The 16,192-nt window shown below is 47.1% G+C and overlaps 1 protein-coding gene across 1 annotated transcript in view; it reads right to left on the minus strand.

Annotated features, from left to right (window-relative positions):
• The window catches only part of IGSF21 (immunoglobin superfamily, member 21), a 211,819-nt gene that overhangs the window by 48,965 nt on the left and 146,662 nt on the right, over positions 1 to 16,192 (minus strand). The window contains exon 3 of the mRNA XM_006866336.1: positions 5,846 to 5,964. Within this exon, the coding sequence (XP_006866398.1) occupies positions 5,846 to 5,964 (119 nt within the window). The remainder of the gene's footprint in view (positions 1 to 5,845; positions 5,965 to 16,192) is intronic.

Consider the following 16,192-nt stretch of genomic DNA (forward strand, 5'->3'; position numbering starts at 1 on the left):
CAACCTGATTTGTAACCACTGCGCTACCAGAGCTCCTTAGAGGTAACAGCAAGATTCCCTTATGGGGCTGTTGTGAGGACAGGTGACATGCTAGATGTGAAAGCAGTCTGGGAGTGTAGAGTATCACTGTCATTATCACACCTGCTGATATGTCCCAGCTCTCTTCCTAGCTGCATGGCTTCCAAGCAGGCAGCTATTAAGGAGGAAGCCCAGGCGAGGATGAGTTGGCAAAGCCAGCTGTCCCTGCCACACCCAAAAACAAGGCAGAACTAGGTCCCATGCCTAGGAAGCCAGGAAAGGTGAAGGTGCAGTCCCTGGGATATTTATTCCTCACACTGGTTTAATGAAGGCTCTTGGGAGTCACAGATAGGCAGACAAGACCTGCCTTCACTGAGTAGAATGTGGAACAAGGGAGAGGCACAGTCTCTGCTGTGCCCAGGAGGGGCAGGCTGGACACAGGGGCAATACAAACAACCAACTCCAACCAACAGACCCCTTCAGCTGTGCCACATGCTGGGCTAAGTGTTCTGCAAAGCTTATCTGATTTCATCCTTGCAACCACCCTAGGAGGTAAACTTCAAGGCTTCCTCCCCGTTCTTCCCAATTCAGTCTGGACTGGCAAAGCAAAACTGGAACGGTGACAAGAATGTAAAATGGGAGTGTACTGGAATGACTGGAACAGGAAAAACTAGGGGTCTACAGTCTGCTAGAAACGTAATCTCCCTCTTAGAAAATAAGGACAGCATGTGCGTTGCATAGCAACAGAACCTCTTGATCCACAGAGTCAGAATCAGAAGGGTCCCGCTCAAACATGGTATTGGACCGTGCTGCTTTGAATGCATGTCACTCTCCATAGTCCCAGCAATAATCCAATCTCCTGCCTCAGGTTCCTGAATGTGTCACTAAGTCACTTTTGAGTCTCCGTTTCCAAAGCACCAACCCGTAATTTTTCCCATTCAGTGATCCTTCCAGTACGCCCACATTTCACAGATTCAAGTTTGCCCTGACTTTGTAGAGTCTGCCATGACTGAACCAGTCCAAACTAGGTCAAAACCCTGGTAGGTATCCTTATCCGTATTTTTACAGATAGAGAAACTAAGGTCTAGGGAAGCTGAAGAACCCTAGGTCAAATGGTGGAGCTGGGATTCAAACCCAATTCATACAGGATAGTAACTTCTATGATAAAAGGCTGAGGCATCCTGTCATGTTGGAGTAAGGTAAGGTGAGGCTTGGAAGGCCGAAGGAGAAATACAGTTGTTCATAGATTGTTGTTGTTAAGTGCCATCAAATCGGTTCTGACCCATAGTGACCCTGCATAGAGTTTCCAAGGAGTGACTGGTACATTTGAACCTCCAACATGCAGTTCAAACTGACTTCGCAGTCCAGTGGTGGTGGTGGTGTGCCATGGAGTCGGTTCTGACCCATAGTGACCCTGTACAGGGTTTCCAAGACTGTAAACACTTATGGGAACAGAAAGTCTCATTTTTTTCTCCCATGGAACAGCTAGTAATTTCGAACTGCTGACTTTGAGATTAGCAGCCCAATTGATAACCACTACACTACCAGAGCTCCTTTAATTTAAGAATATAGAAACAGATACAGATAGATTTTGATATTGATGTAGATATAGATACCAATGCAGATTTCATAGTTTTATAAAGACTCAAGAGTTTTTTACACCAGTGATTTTTGAAGTGGGGCCCATGGACCAGTAGCATCAGCATCTCCTGGGATTTTGTGAGAAATGCAAATCTGCAGGCTCCATCTGTTGCCTCTGAGGGTGGAGCCCTAGAATTTGTGTTTTAACAAAGCCTGCCAGGACAGTCTGATGCAAACTGGAGTGTGCGAACAGCTGGCTCAGACCATGGACTTTGGCCTCAGATGGCTGCTGTGGCCCCAGACATGATACTTACCCTTCCTGAGTCCTGGCCCCTCATCCGTATAATAGGGACTTCACATCCCCCAGTTTACAGGGTTGTCTCCACACTTTGAGGAGATACATCTGCAGCCAGAAGCTCCAGGGCAGAGACATGTTAGAGGAGGTGTTAATCCTCGGGCATTGTGAGCATGGGTAAGTCTATCCATGGGAGAGGGAACGGGATGGGAAGACACAGTAACTTTAAAGAATGGAGTCACTCACAGGTGTAGGTCTTGTTCCAGGAGTACCAGCCCTGTTGTTGTTGTTGTTGTTAGGTGCCATCGAGTCAGTACCAACTCATAACAACCTTAGGCACAGCAGAACAACACACCGCCCGATCCTGGGCCAACCTCACTACTGTTGCCACGCTTGAGTCCATTGATGCTGCCACTTGGCCAATCCATCTCGTTGGGGGTCTTCCTCTTTTTCTCCGACCCTCCACCTTACCAAACATGATATCCCTCCTGACAATATGTCCAAAGTATGAGAGACTAAGTTTGGCCATTTTGGCCTCAAGGAGCACTCTGGCTGCACTTCGTCCAAAACGAATCTATTGGTTCTTTTGGCAGCCCATGACACTTTCAATATTCTCCTCCAACACCATAGATCAAATGCATCAAACCTTCTACGGTCTTCCTTATTCACTGTCCAGCTTTCGCATGCATATAAGGTTATTGAAAATACCATGGCTTGGATCAGGCGCACCTTAGTCCTCAAGCTGACATCTTTGCTCTTCAACACTTAAAAAAGGTCTTGTGCAACAGATTTGCCTAATGCAATACGTCGTTTGATTTCTTGACTGCTGCTTCCATGAGTGTTGACAATTGATCCAAGAAGAAGCCCTAGACACCTGGATTTCCAGAGCTCAGAGCTTTACTCAACCCTCTACCCAGAAGCTGGAGGCACCAGAGTGCAGGTGGAACCTGGTCCTGCCCCTCCTGTGCCCTCCGCAACCCACTGAGCCCCTTCAGGCAGCTGAGTGGAATCCTCTCACCCTGGTCTGAGGACTTCTGCCTCCTATCCAAAGGCTCTGAGACCTTGTGGTCCCCTGATCCACAAATGGTTGGCAATGCCATGAAAGAGGGAGGGGCTAGATCAACAGGGACCACCATGCTTGCTGTGTCACCAGATTTGTCCCATGAGACCGTCTGTGCCTCAGTTTCTTTACCTAAGGGAACCAGACTCATAATGTCTGGGCTGAGAGGGAGCTTTGTATGGATGAGGAAACTGAGTCGCAGTGGGGGAAAGTCCTTTGGTGAATCAATGGGGAGTAAGGGCTTCAAGGAGGAGGTGGCATTTGAAGGTTCCAGACTGGCTCACAGATATCACAGAGTGGAACCTCAGCTGGAGTCTCAGCATGGCCTCCTGAAGGCCAGGATGCTTAGGTTCTGGCCTCAGCACTGGGCAACTCATTATTATAGTGAGAGTTTATGGTCAGATAGGCCTGGGTCCAAATCCCAGGTCTACCACTTCCTAGCTGTGTGACGTTTGGCAAGTTCCTAGCTTTCTCTGTGTCTCTGTTTCTACATTTGCAGAATGGAGATGCTAATCTTAGTGCCTGTCCTTGGGCTAGGTCCTTGGGTGGCACAGACAGTTTGTGCTCAACTGTTAACCTCAAGGTTGGTGGTTTTGATCCAATCAGCAGTACTACAGAAGAAAAGTCTGGTGAGCTGCTTCTGTTAAGATTTTTGTTGTTGTTAGGTGCCATCGAGTCAGCTCCGACTCATAGTGACCCTATGTACAACAGAACGAAACACTGCCCAGTCCTGGGCCAACCTCACAATCGTTGCTACACTTGAGCCCATTGCTGCTGCCACTGTGCCAAGCCATCTTGTTGGAGGTCTTCCTCTCTGTCACTGACCCTCCACTTTACTAAGCATGATGTCCTTCTCCAGGGACTGGCCCCTCCTGATAACATGTCCAAAGTGTGAGAGATGAAGTCTGGCCATCCTGGCTTCCAAGGAGCATTCTGGCTGTACTTGGTCCAACACAGATTGGTTTGTTCTTTGGACAGTCCATTGTACTGTTAATATTCTCCTTGAACACCATAGCTCAGATGCATCAATTCTTCTACGGGCTTCCTTATTCACTGTTCAGCTTTCACATGCATATGAGGTTATTGAAAATACCATGGCTTGGGTCAGGCGTACTTTAGTCCTCAAATTAATATCTTTGCTCTTCAACACTTTAAAGGTCTTGTGCAGCAGATTTGCCTAATGCAATACATCGTTTGATTTCTTGGCTGTTGCTTCCATGAGTGTTGATGGTTGATCCAAGCAAAATGAAGTCAATGACAACTTCAATCTTTTCTCCATTTATCAGGATGTTATTTATTGGTCCATTGATGAAGATTACAGCCAAGAAAATCCAATGGAGTGGCTCTATTCTGTAACACCTAGAGTTACCATGAAAGTTAACAACAGCCCTCATGGAAGGACTAAATGACATATAAAAGACTTAGTGGTCCAGGAGCTTTCTCTGAGCCCCTCCCTTGACATCTGTGGTCATTTTATCCAATCACCCTGCTCTGTTGTCTTCCCAGTACTTGCCACGGTATATAACCGTCTCACGGGTTTATTCATATATGTGTGTTTTTGTCTGCCTCATGCACTGAAGCACCAGCCCCCTACGGTCTTTGTCCTGTTCACATAATCAGTGCTCAGTCCATATTTGATAAATAAATGAGTAAGCACCTGTCTATTTCTCTCATCAAACTAGGAGCCCTTTGATGGAGCAAACAGACTTTTGTCCTCTGCTGGGCTCCCTGGTGTGTCCAGCCCAGGGTTGACACCTAGGACATGTCTTATTCATGTATTTTCCTGGCCATGCAGCCACCTGCTGCCCTGGCCCATTGCTTGCACAACCCCAACACCTCCGTGGTCATGGCTCCACTAGGAAGCCAGGACACACCACATGCTGCCGCTGCAAGAATTGAAGTTCCTCTGGGGGCCTGGCCTTTGGAGGTTTTCTATTTTCCCAGAAGCAGCAGCTTGCAATGAGGCCTTTCTGCCTTCATTGATTGCCCGAGGACAGCAAGCCTCGTTTCCCTGGTAAATATCATTTGATAATAAAATCAGAGAGCCCGGAACTCGAGTCCAGGCCAAATTCCTTCATCACTGGACTGAACATCAACAAGAATGCCAAAGCCAGAAGGGGTTTCTGAGACCACCTGTTGCAGTACCCTTGCTTGACAAATGGGGAAACAGAGGCTAGGGGTGCAGTTGATTTGCCCTAGGATACAACCAGCTAGAAAGGGAACTAGGAGCCCTGGTGCCCAGCCCAGTGTGCCTCCTGGTCCAGCACCTGGTCTTTCCTCATCCTAAGAGGGCACATCTGGCTGAGGGACAGTCCTGCTTTCTGAGATCCCACCTCAGACTACCTGGTGGGCAGCTCTGGAAAAGGGTGCTCAAACAGCTAGGCACACACTGCCAAGTACCTCCTACCATTGTGCCTCACTGGGCCTCAGAATCTGGATCTGGATGGCCCATGAATGACCCACTCCATCCCATCCCCATCCTACAGAAGTGTACATTGAGGTCCAGCGGCTGCAATGATTCTCAGCACCCCTTGAGTACCGTTCATTCTCATCAGTGTCCTCACCTCCAGGGCCAGCCTGGTACCAAGTGGCGAGGACCTGAGGACAAGGATACATACAGCTCATGGTCCCATGAAGTCAGTGTGTTAGTGGTCATGAGGAAGACCCTGGGATGTCAAGCCCATAACAGTGACTTGAGGGCAGGTGTGGGGAAGGAGAAGCGAGCCCACTACTAACACACTAGGTATTTTGGTGGGTGGTCCCAAGACAGACCCTGTAGCATGTGCACACATACATGTGCAGATGCACACACCCACACACATATACATACATGTACATGCACACACACAGCTCCTCACCACATCTGCCAGGGATGGAGGCCTTGTACTCACCCATGACGTTGAGGAATATGTTGCCTGAAGCCAGGACCACCTTCTCTCTGGTGGCTCGGTCGTAGATGCCCACGTGGCACTCGTAGGGACCATTGTCAGAAATCCGGACCTCAGGCAGCCTGAGTGAGGAAGAGGAAGTCACTCGGGGGCTATAAGGAAGCAGTGTTCCCGGAAACCAAAGCCAAGCCCCTCTGACTGAACCGGTGCTCACTAAGTACTTATCATATTGACCACATGTCTGTGTGCTATTCTGGGAGGAGGAGTGAACAATTATTGAACACCAGTTGTTTGCCAAGCACTGTGTCCCATACTGCAGAAGGTAAAGGCATGGGTTCCGTGTTTAGTTGGAATTCGGCCTTTGCTGGTAGTTGGCCCTGAACATGGTCTTTAGTCTCTCAGCATCCACAAACTAGGGGTGGCAGGGATGCTAACTCCCAGGGATGCCGCGACAATGACAAGCTTGAGGAATCAGGCACTTAACATGGCACCTGGCATGGGGCCCTGGCTCAGAACTGTCACTCAGCGCATCGCTTTACTCCGCCCTCACAAGCCCCCTTCAAGGGGTCACTGTGCCTACTTCGTAGGCAAGGGCACTGAAGCTCAGGGAGAGAACATGAGTGCCCGTCTCCTCCCCCAGTATAGCTGGTAAGAGCCAGGCTTTGAATTCTTCCCACACATCATGCTGCCACTTTATGCCCAGCCCTGAGAACACTAAGAAGAAAGAAAAATTCCTGTTCCCAAAGAGGAATCCTCTTTCCGTGGACTAACGAGGCCAAGAGGTTGGTCAGTGTGTTGAACTCATGTGAAAAAACTAGCCACTTCTCAGAGCACAGAGTCCTTAGGTGGTGAAAATGGTTTACACACTCACTGATAATGGAAAGGTTGGAGGTTTGAGTCCACCTACAGGCACCTCAGAAGAAAGGTCTGGTAATCTCCCTCTGAAAAATCAGCCATTGAAAACCCTGTGGAGCACAGTTCCACCCTGACACACACAGGGTTACCAGGAGTTGGAATCCCTTGAAAGAAAACTGTTAGGGATTTTTCTTCCTTAGTTTCATCAGAGCATAGAACAGGAAACAGTTGGCTTTGACTGAGGTAGGAGGAGGGCATCTCAGAGAAGGACCTATGAAAACGGAACCTTCTTTGAGACTTTTCCTCCAAAAGGCCAGACAGTAATCTCTGAAATTTTGCAGGGTCATTTTCATAACTATTCAGTTCTGCCGTTGACGGTGCAAACAGCTGCATAACAGAATCGATGTGGCTGTGTCCCAATAAAACTTTATTTATGGACACTGACATTTGAATTTCATATTATTTCCATATGTCATGAAATAGTCTTCTTCTTTAGATTTTTCAACCATTTCAAAATGTTGTAAAAAAACAAAACAAAACTTAGTTCACAGGCTGTACAAACACAGGCAACAGGTTGGTCTAGATCCTTCTACAGCATCTTCAGGGCCTAACTGTACAAAAGGGAGTTAGAATGCTGTTCTTGTTTCCATGGAAAACATCCACAGGGAAGCTTTATCTTCTCTGTATAGTGACAAGAGGGTAATGCTGGTGGTAGAGAGCTGTAGGAGCAGCACTGGACTGCGAACCAAGGTCAGCTGTTCAAACCCACCAGCTGCTCCTTGGAAACTCACTCTATAGAGGGTCACTATGAGTTGGAACTGACTCAACAGCACTTAACAACAACACCAGGAATCCTGGTGGCACAATGGTTAAGCGTTTGATTGCAGAACAAAAGGTCAGTGGTTTGAACCCACCAGCTGCTCCCTGGAGAAAAGACCTAATGATTTGTGTGAATAAAGATTATCCACTATCTTCAGGTCAGTTCTGACTCAGAGTAGAACTATTCCACAGGGTTTTAGAGACTGCATATCTTTGCAGGTGTGGACGGCTTCATCTTTCTCTTGCATAGCAGCTGGTGGGTTCGAACCAGTAGCCCAATGCTTAATCCACTGTGCCACCAGGGATCCTTTTTGTGGGAACCCTAGGGGACATTGATATTTTAGTAAATAAATCAGTGTGGCTTGCTCCCAACGAAACTTTATTTATGGATATTGAACTTTGAATTTTATATCATTTTCATGCACCATGAACTATTCCTTTAATTTTTTTCAACTGTTCTAAAATGTAAAATAATGAGCTCTGTTCTATAGGGAGGGTCACTGTGAGTCAGAATCAACTTGATGTCACACGACAAATAGTGAAAAGAATCCTGATGTGCAGTCAGAGAGAACCAAGTTCAAGTCCAGCCCCTGTTGTTAATAAGCTGTGAAACCTTGGACAAGTCAGTCCAGCTCTCTGAGCCTCTTTTTTGTACTGTTGTTGTTGTTTAATCTAAAAAATGGGGCTGATATTTCACAGAGCTGCCATGAGGATTAAATGCAATGATGTCTCTGAAAGCCCTCTGGAGGCAGGATGGTGGCACCCAATGGGTCAAAGTTCCTTCGTGGGGTGCTGCCTGCCCTGCGGGAGAGGAAAGGCCTGAAGGTGGACTCTGGACAGTTCGGACAGGAAAAAATGAGCTTATCCATCCAGTGTGTCTCCCCTCTTAGGATCTGATTATGAAGTTGAAGGGACGTCTATTCTGGCCACAACTTAAGAGGAACGGAGGTCTCTCTTTGGGTCTTAAAGGTTCTCAAGCCACATAAAACTAGAGGAAGAAACTCAATTCACAGAAAACCAGTAAAAAGCCAGTGGCCCTTGATGTGGCTCTGATTCATGGTGAGATCACGTGTGTCAGAGTAGAACTGTGCAATATAAGGTTTTTAAGGACTGATTTTGGGGAAACATATCTCCAGAACTTTTTTCTGAAGCACCCCTGGGTGGGCTAGACCCTCCAACCTTTCTGTTAGCAGCCAAGCATGTTTAGACTATCCAGGACTCCCATATTCACAGTGGTGGTGGATATGTGCTGTGGAGTCAGTTCTGACTCATAGCGACCCTGTACAGGGTTTCTGGAGCTGTAAATCTTTACGGGAGTAGAAAATCAGCTTTCACACATGGAACCACTGGTGGTTTCGAACTGCTGACCTTGAGATCAGCAGCCCGACTCTTAACCACTACGCTACCAAAGCTTGTTCCCATATTCACAGAGCCCCTCATAAATGCCAAGCACCAAGCCTTAAACCACCTCACTGACTGATAGTTCTACCCCACTGGGGGACAGAGAGAGTGGTGGTTAAGAACTCCGGTCCTGGCGGGTCTCAGACCTGCCACCCACTGAGAAAGGGGCTTCCTTCAATCCGTTCTTCACTCCCATCCCCTCCTGGACATGTTCCCCACTCTGCTTGGCTCAGCCGCTGCTCTTTCTTCCATCTGCTTCTGCTGAGCAATTTAACCTCAGATTCACTCTTTTCTTTTCTCTATTTCAGCTGTTTCCCCTCCCTCTCATCTTTGTCTTCCAGCCCCTTCTTCCTGTGACTCACTGTCCCTCCCTTCCTCCTTCCTGCTCTGTTCCCCCCCCCCCCCCCACACACACCTGGGCTGAGCCAGCCTTTCCCTCTTCAACCAGCCCACATTAGCATAAACAAACACCTTCATTTACATAGAATACACAGAGGTTGACATCTGGTCTGCTGACTGTCAAGGAAGGCCTTAAAGAACCGGGAGCTTTGCATCAGAGACACTGTTGAGAAGATGTTGCCTCCCTCTACACTAGGTTCTCAGAAGAAACAGGATGGTGAATGTGAGAACAGCAGGGGACCCATCTCCCCTGGGGGGGGAGGGGGGAGATCTGTTTTCTGTATTTGTAACTCAGCCAGACTGGAAAAATAGCCTCTCTGTTAGCATGGTTACTGAGTGACAGTCACCCAGAGTGACATGTTGAGGTGATACTCATCGGTGTCAGTTTCAGAGATGACTGGCTTAGTTGACTTACGTAGGTGACAGATGTGCAGATGACTTGCTCAGGTGACAGAGCTGTAAAGAAACAGGCTCAGGGGACATGTGTAGCTGGGAGCTATCCAGTGATGTAATAAAATAATAATGGCAAGGTGAAACACAGGGATATGCACAGGTAACTGGCACCTAGGTGATGTGTTCATTTGACAGCAACATTGATGACATGCTCAAGTAACAGTAACATATGCAACGTGCTTGGGTGACACCACACATGTGGTTAGAAGACAGTTCAGGGGACACCTGGGTTGGTTCCGTATGAAGAAGCAGTTTCCCACTTAGGATTGTTTCTACAGCCTTCTACTGGGTTCTCTAGCACCATGAATAACCCTTCCCTCCCCCATTAACCCAACTCACAGTGTTGAGCACCATCTTTGATTGCTATCTTGTCTACACTTCCCAAATACAAGCAGTGACAGAGTCCTGGGTACCTCCTAAATATACCTTTGAATTCATCTGTTTCTCTTTGTCTCCATCACCACCACTGTATTTCCTCTGGAGTTGTCATTGTATATAGGGTTCCCAAGGAGTAGCTGGTGAGCTTGAACCATCAACCTTACTGTTCAAAGGAACCTTGTCGTCCAGTGCATTAGCCCGCAGCACCACACCAGGACTCCAGTTTAAGGTTTCTTTGCCCCAGCTCATCTCTGTCCCAACCCTTGATCCAACAAGGAACCAGATCTTTTCAAATGCAAATCACTACGCACCTCCAGCCCTCCCCTTCTTGGCTCTAAGTTAAAATGGCCTTGCCATGCCTTCTATTTGCCAAGCTAACCCGCCCCTCTGCCCCGCATTAACTTCTGTATTTTGGAAGAATTTTTAAATTACAGAAAATTTTCAAAGACAATGCAGAGAATTCTTGTACACCTCCCACTCAGTTTTCCCTATTACTAAGGTCTTAGTTGGAGTCCTGGTGTGGCGCTGTGGGTTAATGCACTGGACTACAAAGTCTGTTTGAAATGCAAGGTCGGTGGTTCAAGCTTATCAGCTGTTCCTCGAAAACCCTTTACAGGATCACTATGGGTCGGAACTGACTCAATGGCACTTAACAACAACAACAACAACAGGGTCTTAGTGAAGTTCTGGTGTGACACTATTGGTTAATGTGCTGGACTGCAAAGTTATTTGAGCCACATGATCGGCAGTTCAAGCTTACCAGTTGCTCCTTAGAAACCCTATACAGGGTCGCTATGGGTCAGAACCGACTCAAAGGCACTTAGCAACAACAACAAAAAGTCTCAGTAATAGGGTATGGTGATGTGGGTTAATGGGTTGGACTGTAAAGTCAGCAGTTCAAGTTCCCTAGTCCCTCCTTGGAAACCCTATACAGGGTCGTTATGGACCAGAATTGACCCAATGGCACTTCACGACAACAGCACCAAGGTCTTACAGTGATGTCGTCAGCTGCCTTCAAGGCTGCTCCGACTCATATAGACCCCAGGAACAGCTGAATGAAACACTGCCTGGTCCTCGCAATCCCCATGCTTGGTTGTGGACTGGACTGCTGTCATCCAAAGGGTGTTTACTGGTTCACTATCAGAAGCTGATCAGTAAACCTGCCTTCCTAGTCATTCTTAGTCTGGAAGCTCAGCGGAAACCAGTTCAGCATCAGCGGCACACAAGCCTCCACTGAGGCCTCACATAAGGGGGTGGCTGTACTTGAGGTCCACCAACCGGTCAGGAATCGAACCCAGGTCTCCTGCTCGGGAAGGAGAATTTCACCACTGGAGCACCGCTGAGCTCTTACCATGGTGCTGTTGTTGCTAAGAGATGTCGAGTTCATTCTGACTCACAGCAACCTTGTATAGGGTTTCTGAGGAGCGACTGGTGGGTTTGAACTACCAACTTTATAGCTCAAAACTGACCTTACTGTCCAGTGCATTAACCCACAGCAGCACACCAGGACTCCTTACCATGGTGTAGTTGTCAAAAATAAGAAGCCAACGGTGGTACATTACTGTTGACTACTCCTGGTGTGGGGGCTGTGGGATCTGCACTGGACTTTGAACCACAAGGTCAGCGGTTCAAACCCACCAGCTATTCCTTGAAAACCCTATACAGGGTCACTATGAGTCAGAACTGATTGGGTGGCACTTAGCAACACAACAGAAACAAACTCCAGATTTTCCTGGATTTCAACAATTTTTCCACAGAAGTCCTTTTTCTGTTCCGGGATCCAATCCATACATTGTACTTAACCAAATTCCTTTCGGATTAAGGGTTTTGCTTGCCATATTCTTCAGTCCAGAAAGGGATTACTGCTCTTTCTTTCTCAGGCAAAATCTTATTCCTTGTTCAAATTACAAATCAAAGGTTGCTTTCTTAAGGACATCTTCTTCTGACTCCTAGACTGGACAGATGTTATAGATCAATTACAGGGGATGGCACCCCTAACTGTCTCTCTGAAACCTTTGTAATGTATTTTCACAGCTCCTTCCACTAAGAGGTGGGGTCTATCTCCCTCAAGCCAGGCTGGTCTTGTCATGTGAGTAGGGCAATAACATACGGAGAAGAAAAGTCATGGTTGGCACAAACAGTTAAGTGCTTGGCCACAAACTAAAATGTTGGTGGTTCAAATCCACCCAAAGTGCCTTGGAAGAGAAGCCTGGCAATCGGCTTACAAAAGGTCACAGCCTTAAACACCTTATGGTGCTGTTTTATTGTACATACAAGGGGTTGACATGAGTTGGAATTGATTCCATGGAGCCTAACAATATTACAGTGTGGGGAAGGGACTGTGTTCAAGTTCCAAGTCTCAAGAGCTCCCTCTCTCTGTTTCTGTCCCCCTCAACAGACCCCTGCCTCTCTCTGAGACCACACCTCTGAAGGACCTGATGGAGGCTGAGTCCATCCTAATAGATGTAGGAATGAGCTCAGTCAAGCCCTAGATTTGCGCAATAATCAACAGTTGCTGCTCTCTCTTAGTCCCTCCCTGTCAGGAGGAAAGAAGAATGATGAAAATCCAAGACACATGGAAACAATTTATCCAATAGGCTAATGGACCAGGAGAATATCAGTCTCCAGGACCCGGAGACCAGAAGAGCTAAATGGTGCCTGGCAACCACTACCAACTGCTCTAAAATGGATCACATTAGAAGGTCTTAGACAGAGTGGGAAAAAAACGTGAAACAAAACTTAAAATCACACATACACAAAAAAGACCAGGCTTCTTGGTCAGATACAGACTGGGGGGACCCCCAAGATTATGGTCCTTAGTCACTCTTCAGTTCTAGAAATGAACTCATCCCCGGAACTCCGTTTTTCAGGAACAACACTAGAAAGATACATATGCTTTAGAGATAGTAACCATTTGAGATCTAAAGGAAAGTAAAACAAAACCAAATACAGTTGCTGCTTTAAGCCATCAATGTTTGGCATGGTTTGTTACACAGCAATAGCTAGCGGAGACAGTAGGTTGCCCCAGACCTTCTCACCTTCTCTTAGTTGTTGTTGAGGGCCATCAAATCAGTCCACTGATAGTGACCCTAATATTTGTTAACACTGTAATTCAATCACTTTTTTTTTTTTTTTGTCTTTCTTTTCAATTGCTTTTTGTTAGTTTTATTTCATACTCTCCTTCCTCCCACCCCTTACAGGAAACTCCATAAAGGCAGGGATGGTACTGTCTCTGGTTGACCAGTATGTTCCTGTGCTAGCATCGTGTTTGCCATCATAAAATTCAAATTAAACCTTTTGCTTTAAAGTTGATTCCACTGCATGGTGACCCATATGATAGAATAGAAACGTTCCTTAGAGTTTGCTTGGTTAAGAATCAAGCTTTACATAGCAGCAGATGCCTGTTTGCCATCAGTGTAGGTGCGCAACGAATAATCGATAAGAAGCTGAGTGGTGAGCTTTCCAGGAGGCTGTGACGATGGTGTGAAGCTGGAACACACACTCTACTTGCTAGAAACCCAGTGCAGCCCCTTCGTACCCTACTCCCACCTCCAGCCCCCACCCACCTGGCAGCTCCAATAGCTTCAGGGTCACAGCTCCAGTTGGGACTAATCCACCTCCGCTCAGCACCTAATCTGAGCTGTTGCCTTCCCTGACATCCCTGTAAAGTGGATTAAGTGACCCAGAGTCTTCTTTTCCCAGCATCGAGTGGCATTGATCTGTATGCTGGATGGAGGCCTTCTGCAGATAGCAGGGACCCGAGGGGGCCAGGGGAGGAGGTCTATTCTCGTCAGCAATGGGCTGCGATCAATAAACTATTAATAACTGCAAAGGTTTCTGGAGAGATCAGCGTCATGCAGTTTAACGGCTGGAGTTTACCAACACTGACAGTGTCTCTGAGGGGCGAGTAATTGTGTGATTGAAAGGCTGGGCACAGACAGAGCAAGGGCCCCAGTGGCTGTCTCTGTGCCTGTGAGAACCGTCCACTACTGGCCCCAGGCCAGGACTCCAGGCTGTCCAGTCAGTGTAAGCACTTAGACCTTCTGAGTGACCTGCCATGTGTTGAACCTAGAAAGGTGGGGTTGGGGGTGGGTACAGAGATGCCTGGTGTGGCACTGAAGGATCAGAACTAGACTGTGAACCACCAGCTGCTCCTTGGAAACCATCTCCACAGAACTTGAAAAAAAAAAAATCAACAACCAGGAAATCCAGAGATACCACACCTTGGGTCCCTGCCTCTGCTTTTACCCATGATGTCCCTTCTTCTTGGAACACCTTCTCTTTCCTGTCCACATGGTAAGCCTCCATCTATCTTCCTAAGACCTGCAGTTTGGCACAGTAGTTCCAAGTACAGGTTTTGCAGGCTGGTGGATCAAAATATTTGAATTCCAGCCCTCCCACCAACGAGCTGGGAAAATCATGTCACCTCTCTGAACCTCAGTTTCCCCATCTCCGATACCCACTTCATAAGATTGTCAGATTACATGGGGTAACTTGAGGATTTAGCTCAGACCTGGTGCAACATGAGCACCCAATGAAATAGATACACTGGAGAGGCAGAGCTGGGTACTCTATGCTAAGATAGAGTACCAGGTAAGCTCAGATACCAGCTTGGCCAGGTAAGCTGCCCTGCCTGCTCACAATGTACATACAGAGTTCATCAGTATCTTTCCAGGGCCAAGTCTGTCTGGGAGCACATCCCTGTCAATATCATGATAAAACACAAACATAAAACAAAAGCCAGTTGACATTTAGTCGCTTCTGACTCATGGCAAACCCATGTGCTTCAGAGCAGAACTTCACTCTGTAAAGTTTTCAATGGGTGCGATCTTTCGGAAGTAGATTACCAGGCCTTTCTTCTGAGGTACCTCTGGGAGGATGTGAACCATTAACACAACAGTGTTCAAGTATTTGTACTACCCAAGGACTCCTTCATCTCATGCTACATTGTAACTGAATTGTTTGTCTCTCTTCCCTGGATATGAGCTCCTTGAAGGAGAGCTTGGTCACATAGTAGGTGCTGGGGTGGGGAAAGAAACATCTGCTGTATGAACAAGGGTTACAGAAACAACACGGACCTGTTCTAGGTTCTTGGCTTATCTCTGTATCTGATTTGCTACTTGACATTACCCAAGGTTCCTGCCTGTGGTGTTACCGAGTGGTGCAAATGGTTAATGCACTCGAGTGCTAGCAAGAAGGTTGGAGGTTCACATCCTTGGAAGGCACCTGGAGATCTACTTCCAAAAACCAGCCATTGATAACCTTAAGGAGCATAGTTCTCCTTGGACACACATGGGGTCTCCATGAGTCAGAATCAACTTGACAGCAATTGGGGTTATAGCCAATGCGGGGGAGGGGAGGCGGAGGGGAATGTATGCTAATATTTATAGAGATTTATAATAGGAGGCATTATACTTGTTATTCAGGAGACCTGGTGGCACAGTGACTAATCCCAAGGTCAGCTGTTCAAACCCACCAGCTGTTCTGAGGAAGAAAGATGTGCCAATCTGCTTTCATAAAGATTTATAGTCTTGGAAATCTTATGGGAGTAGTTCTAGCCCTCACCAGTACATGATTATAATACTATGCATGCTACTATTGTTAATGACCATTCAACCAGTTTTGACATGTGCTGAACTCATGAGTGTTCAAGCTGAGCTGTGCTCCATAGGGTTTCCAAGGCTATGGGATCTTTTGGAACTAGGTTGCCAGGCCTGCCTTCTGAGGTGCTTCTGGGTGGGTTCAAACCACCAATTTCTCAGCTGTAGTAGAGTGCTCCATATAAGCACTGGACTGTGAACCCCAAGATCTGCTGTTCAAGTCTGCCAGCTGTTCCATGGAGAAAGATGAGGTTCTCTGCACCCTCAAAGATGTATTAATTATACAGGGTCACTATATATAAGGAGCTCTGGTAGTGTAGTGGTTACGAATCGGGCTGCGAATCGTAAGGTCAGCAGTTCGAAGCTACCAGCTGTTCTGCGGGAGAAAGATGAGGCTTTCTCCCGTAAAGATTTACAGCCTCGGAAACCCTGTACAGAGTCACTA

This window comes from Chrysochloris asiatica, unplaced genomic scaffold, assembly GCF_000296735.1.
Source record: "Chrysochloris asiatica unplaced genomic scaffold, ChrAsi1.0 scaffold00090, whole genome shotgun sequence".
Taxonomy (NCBI): Eukaryota; Metazoa; Chordata; class Mammalia; order Afrosoricida; family Chrysochloridae; genus Chrysochloris; species Chrysochloris asiatica.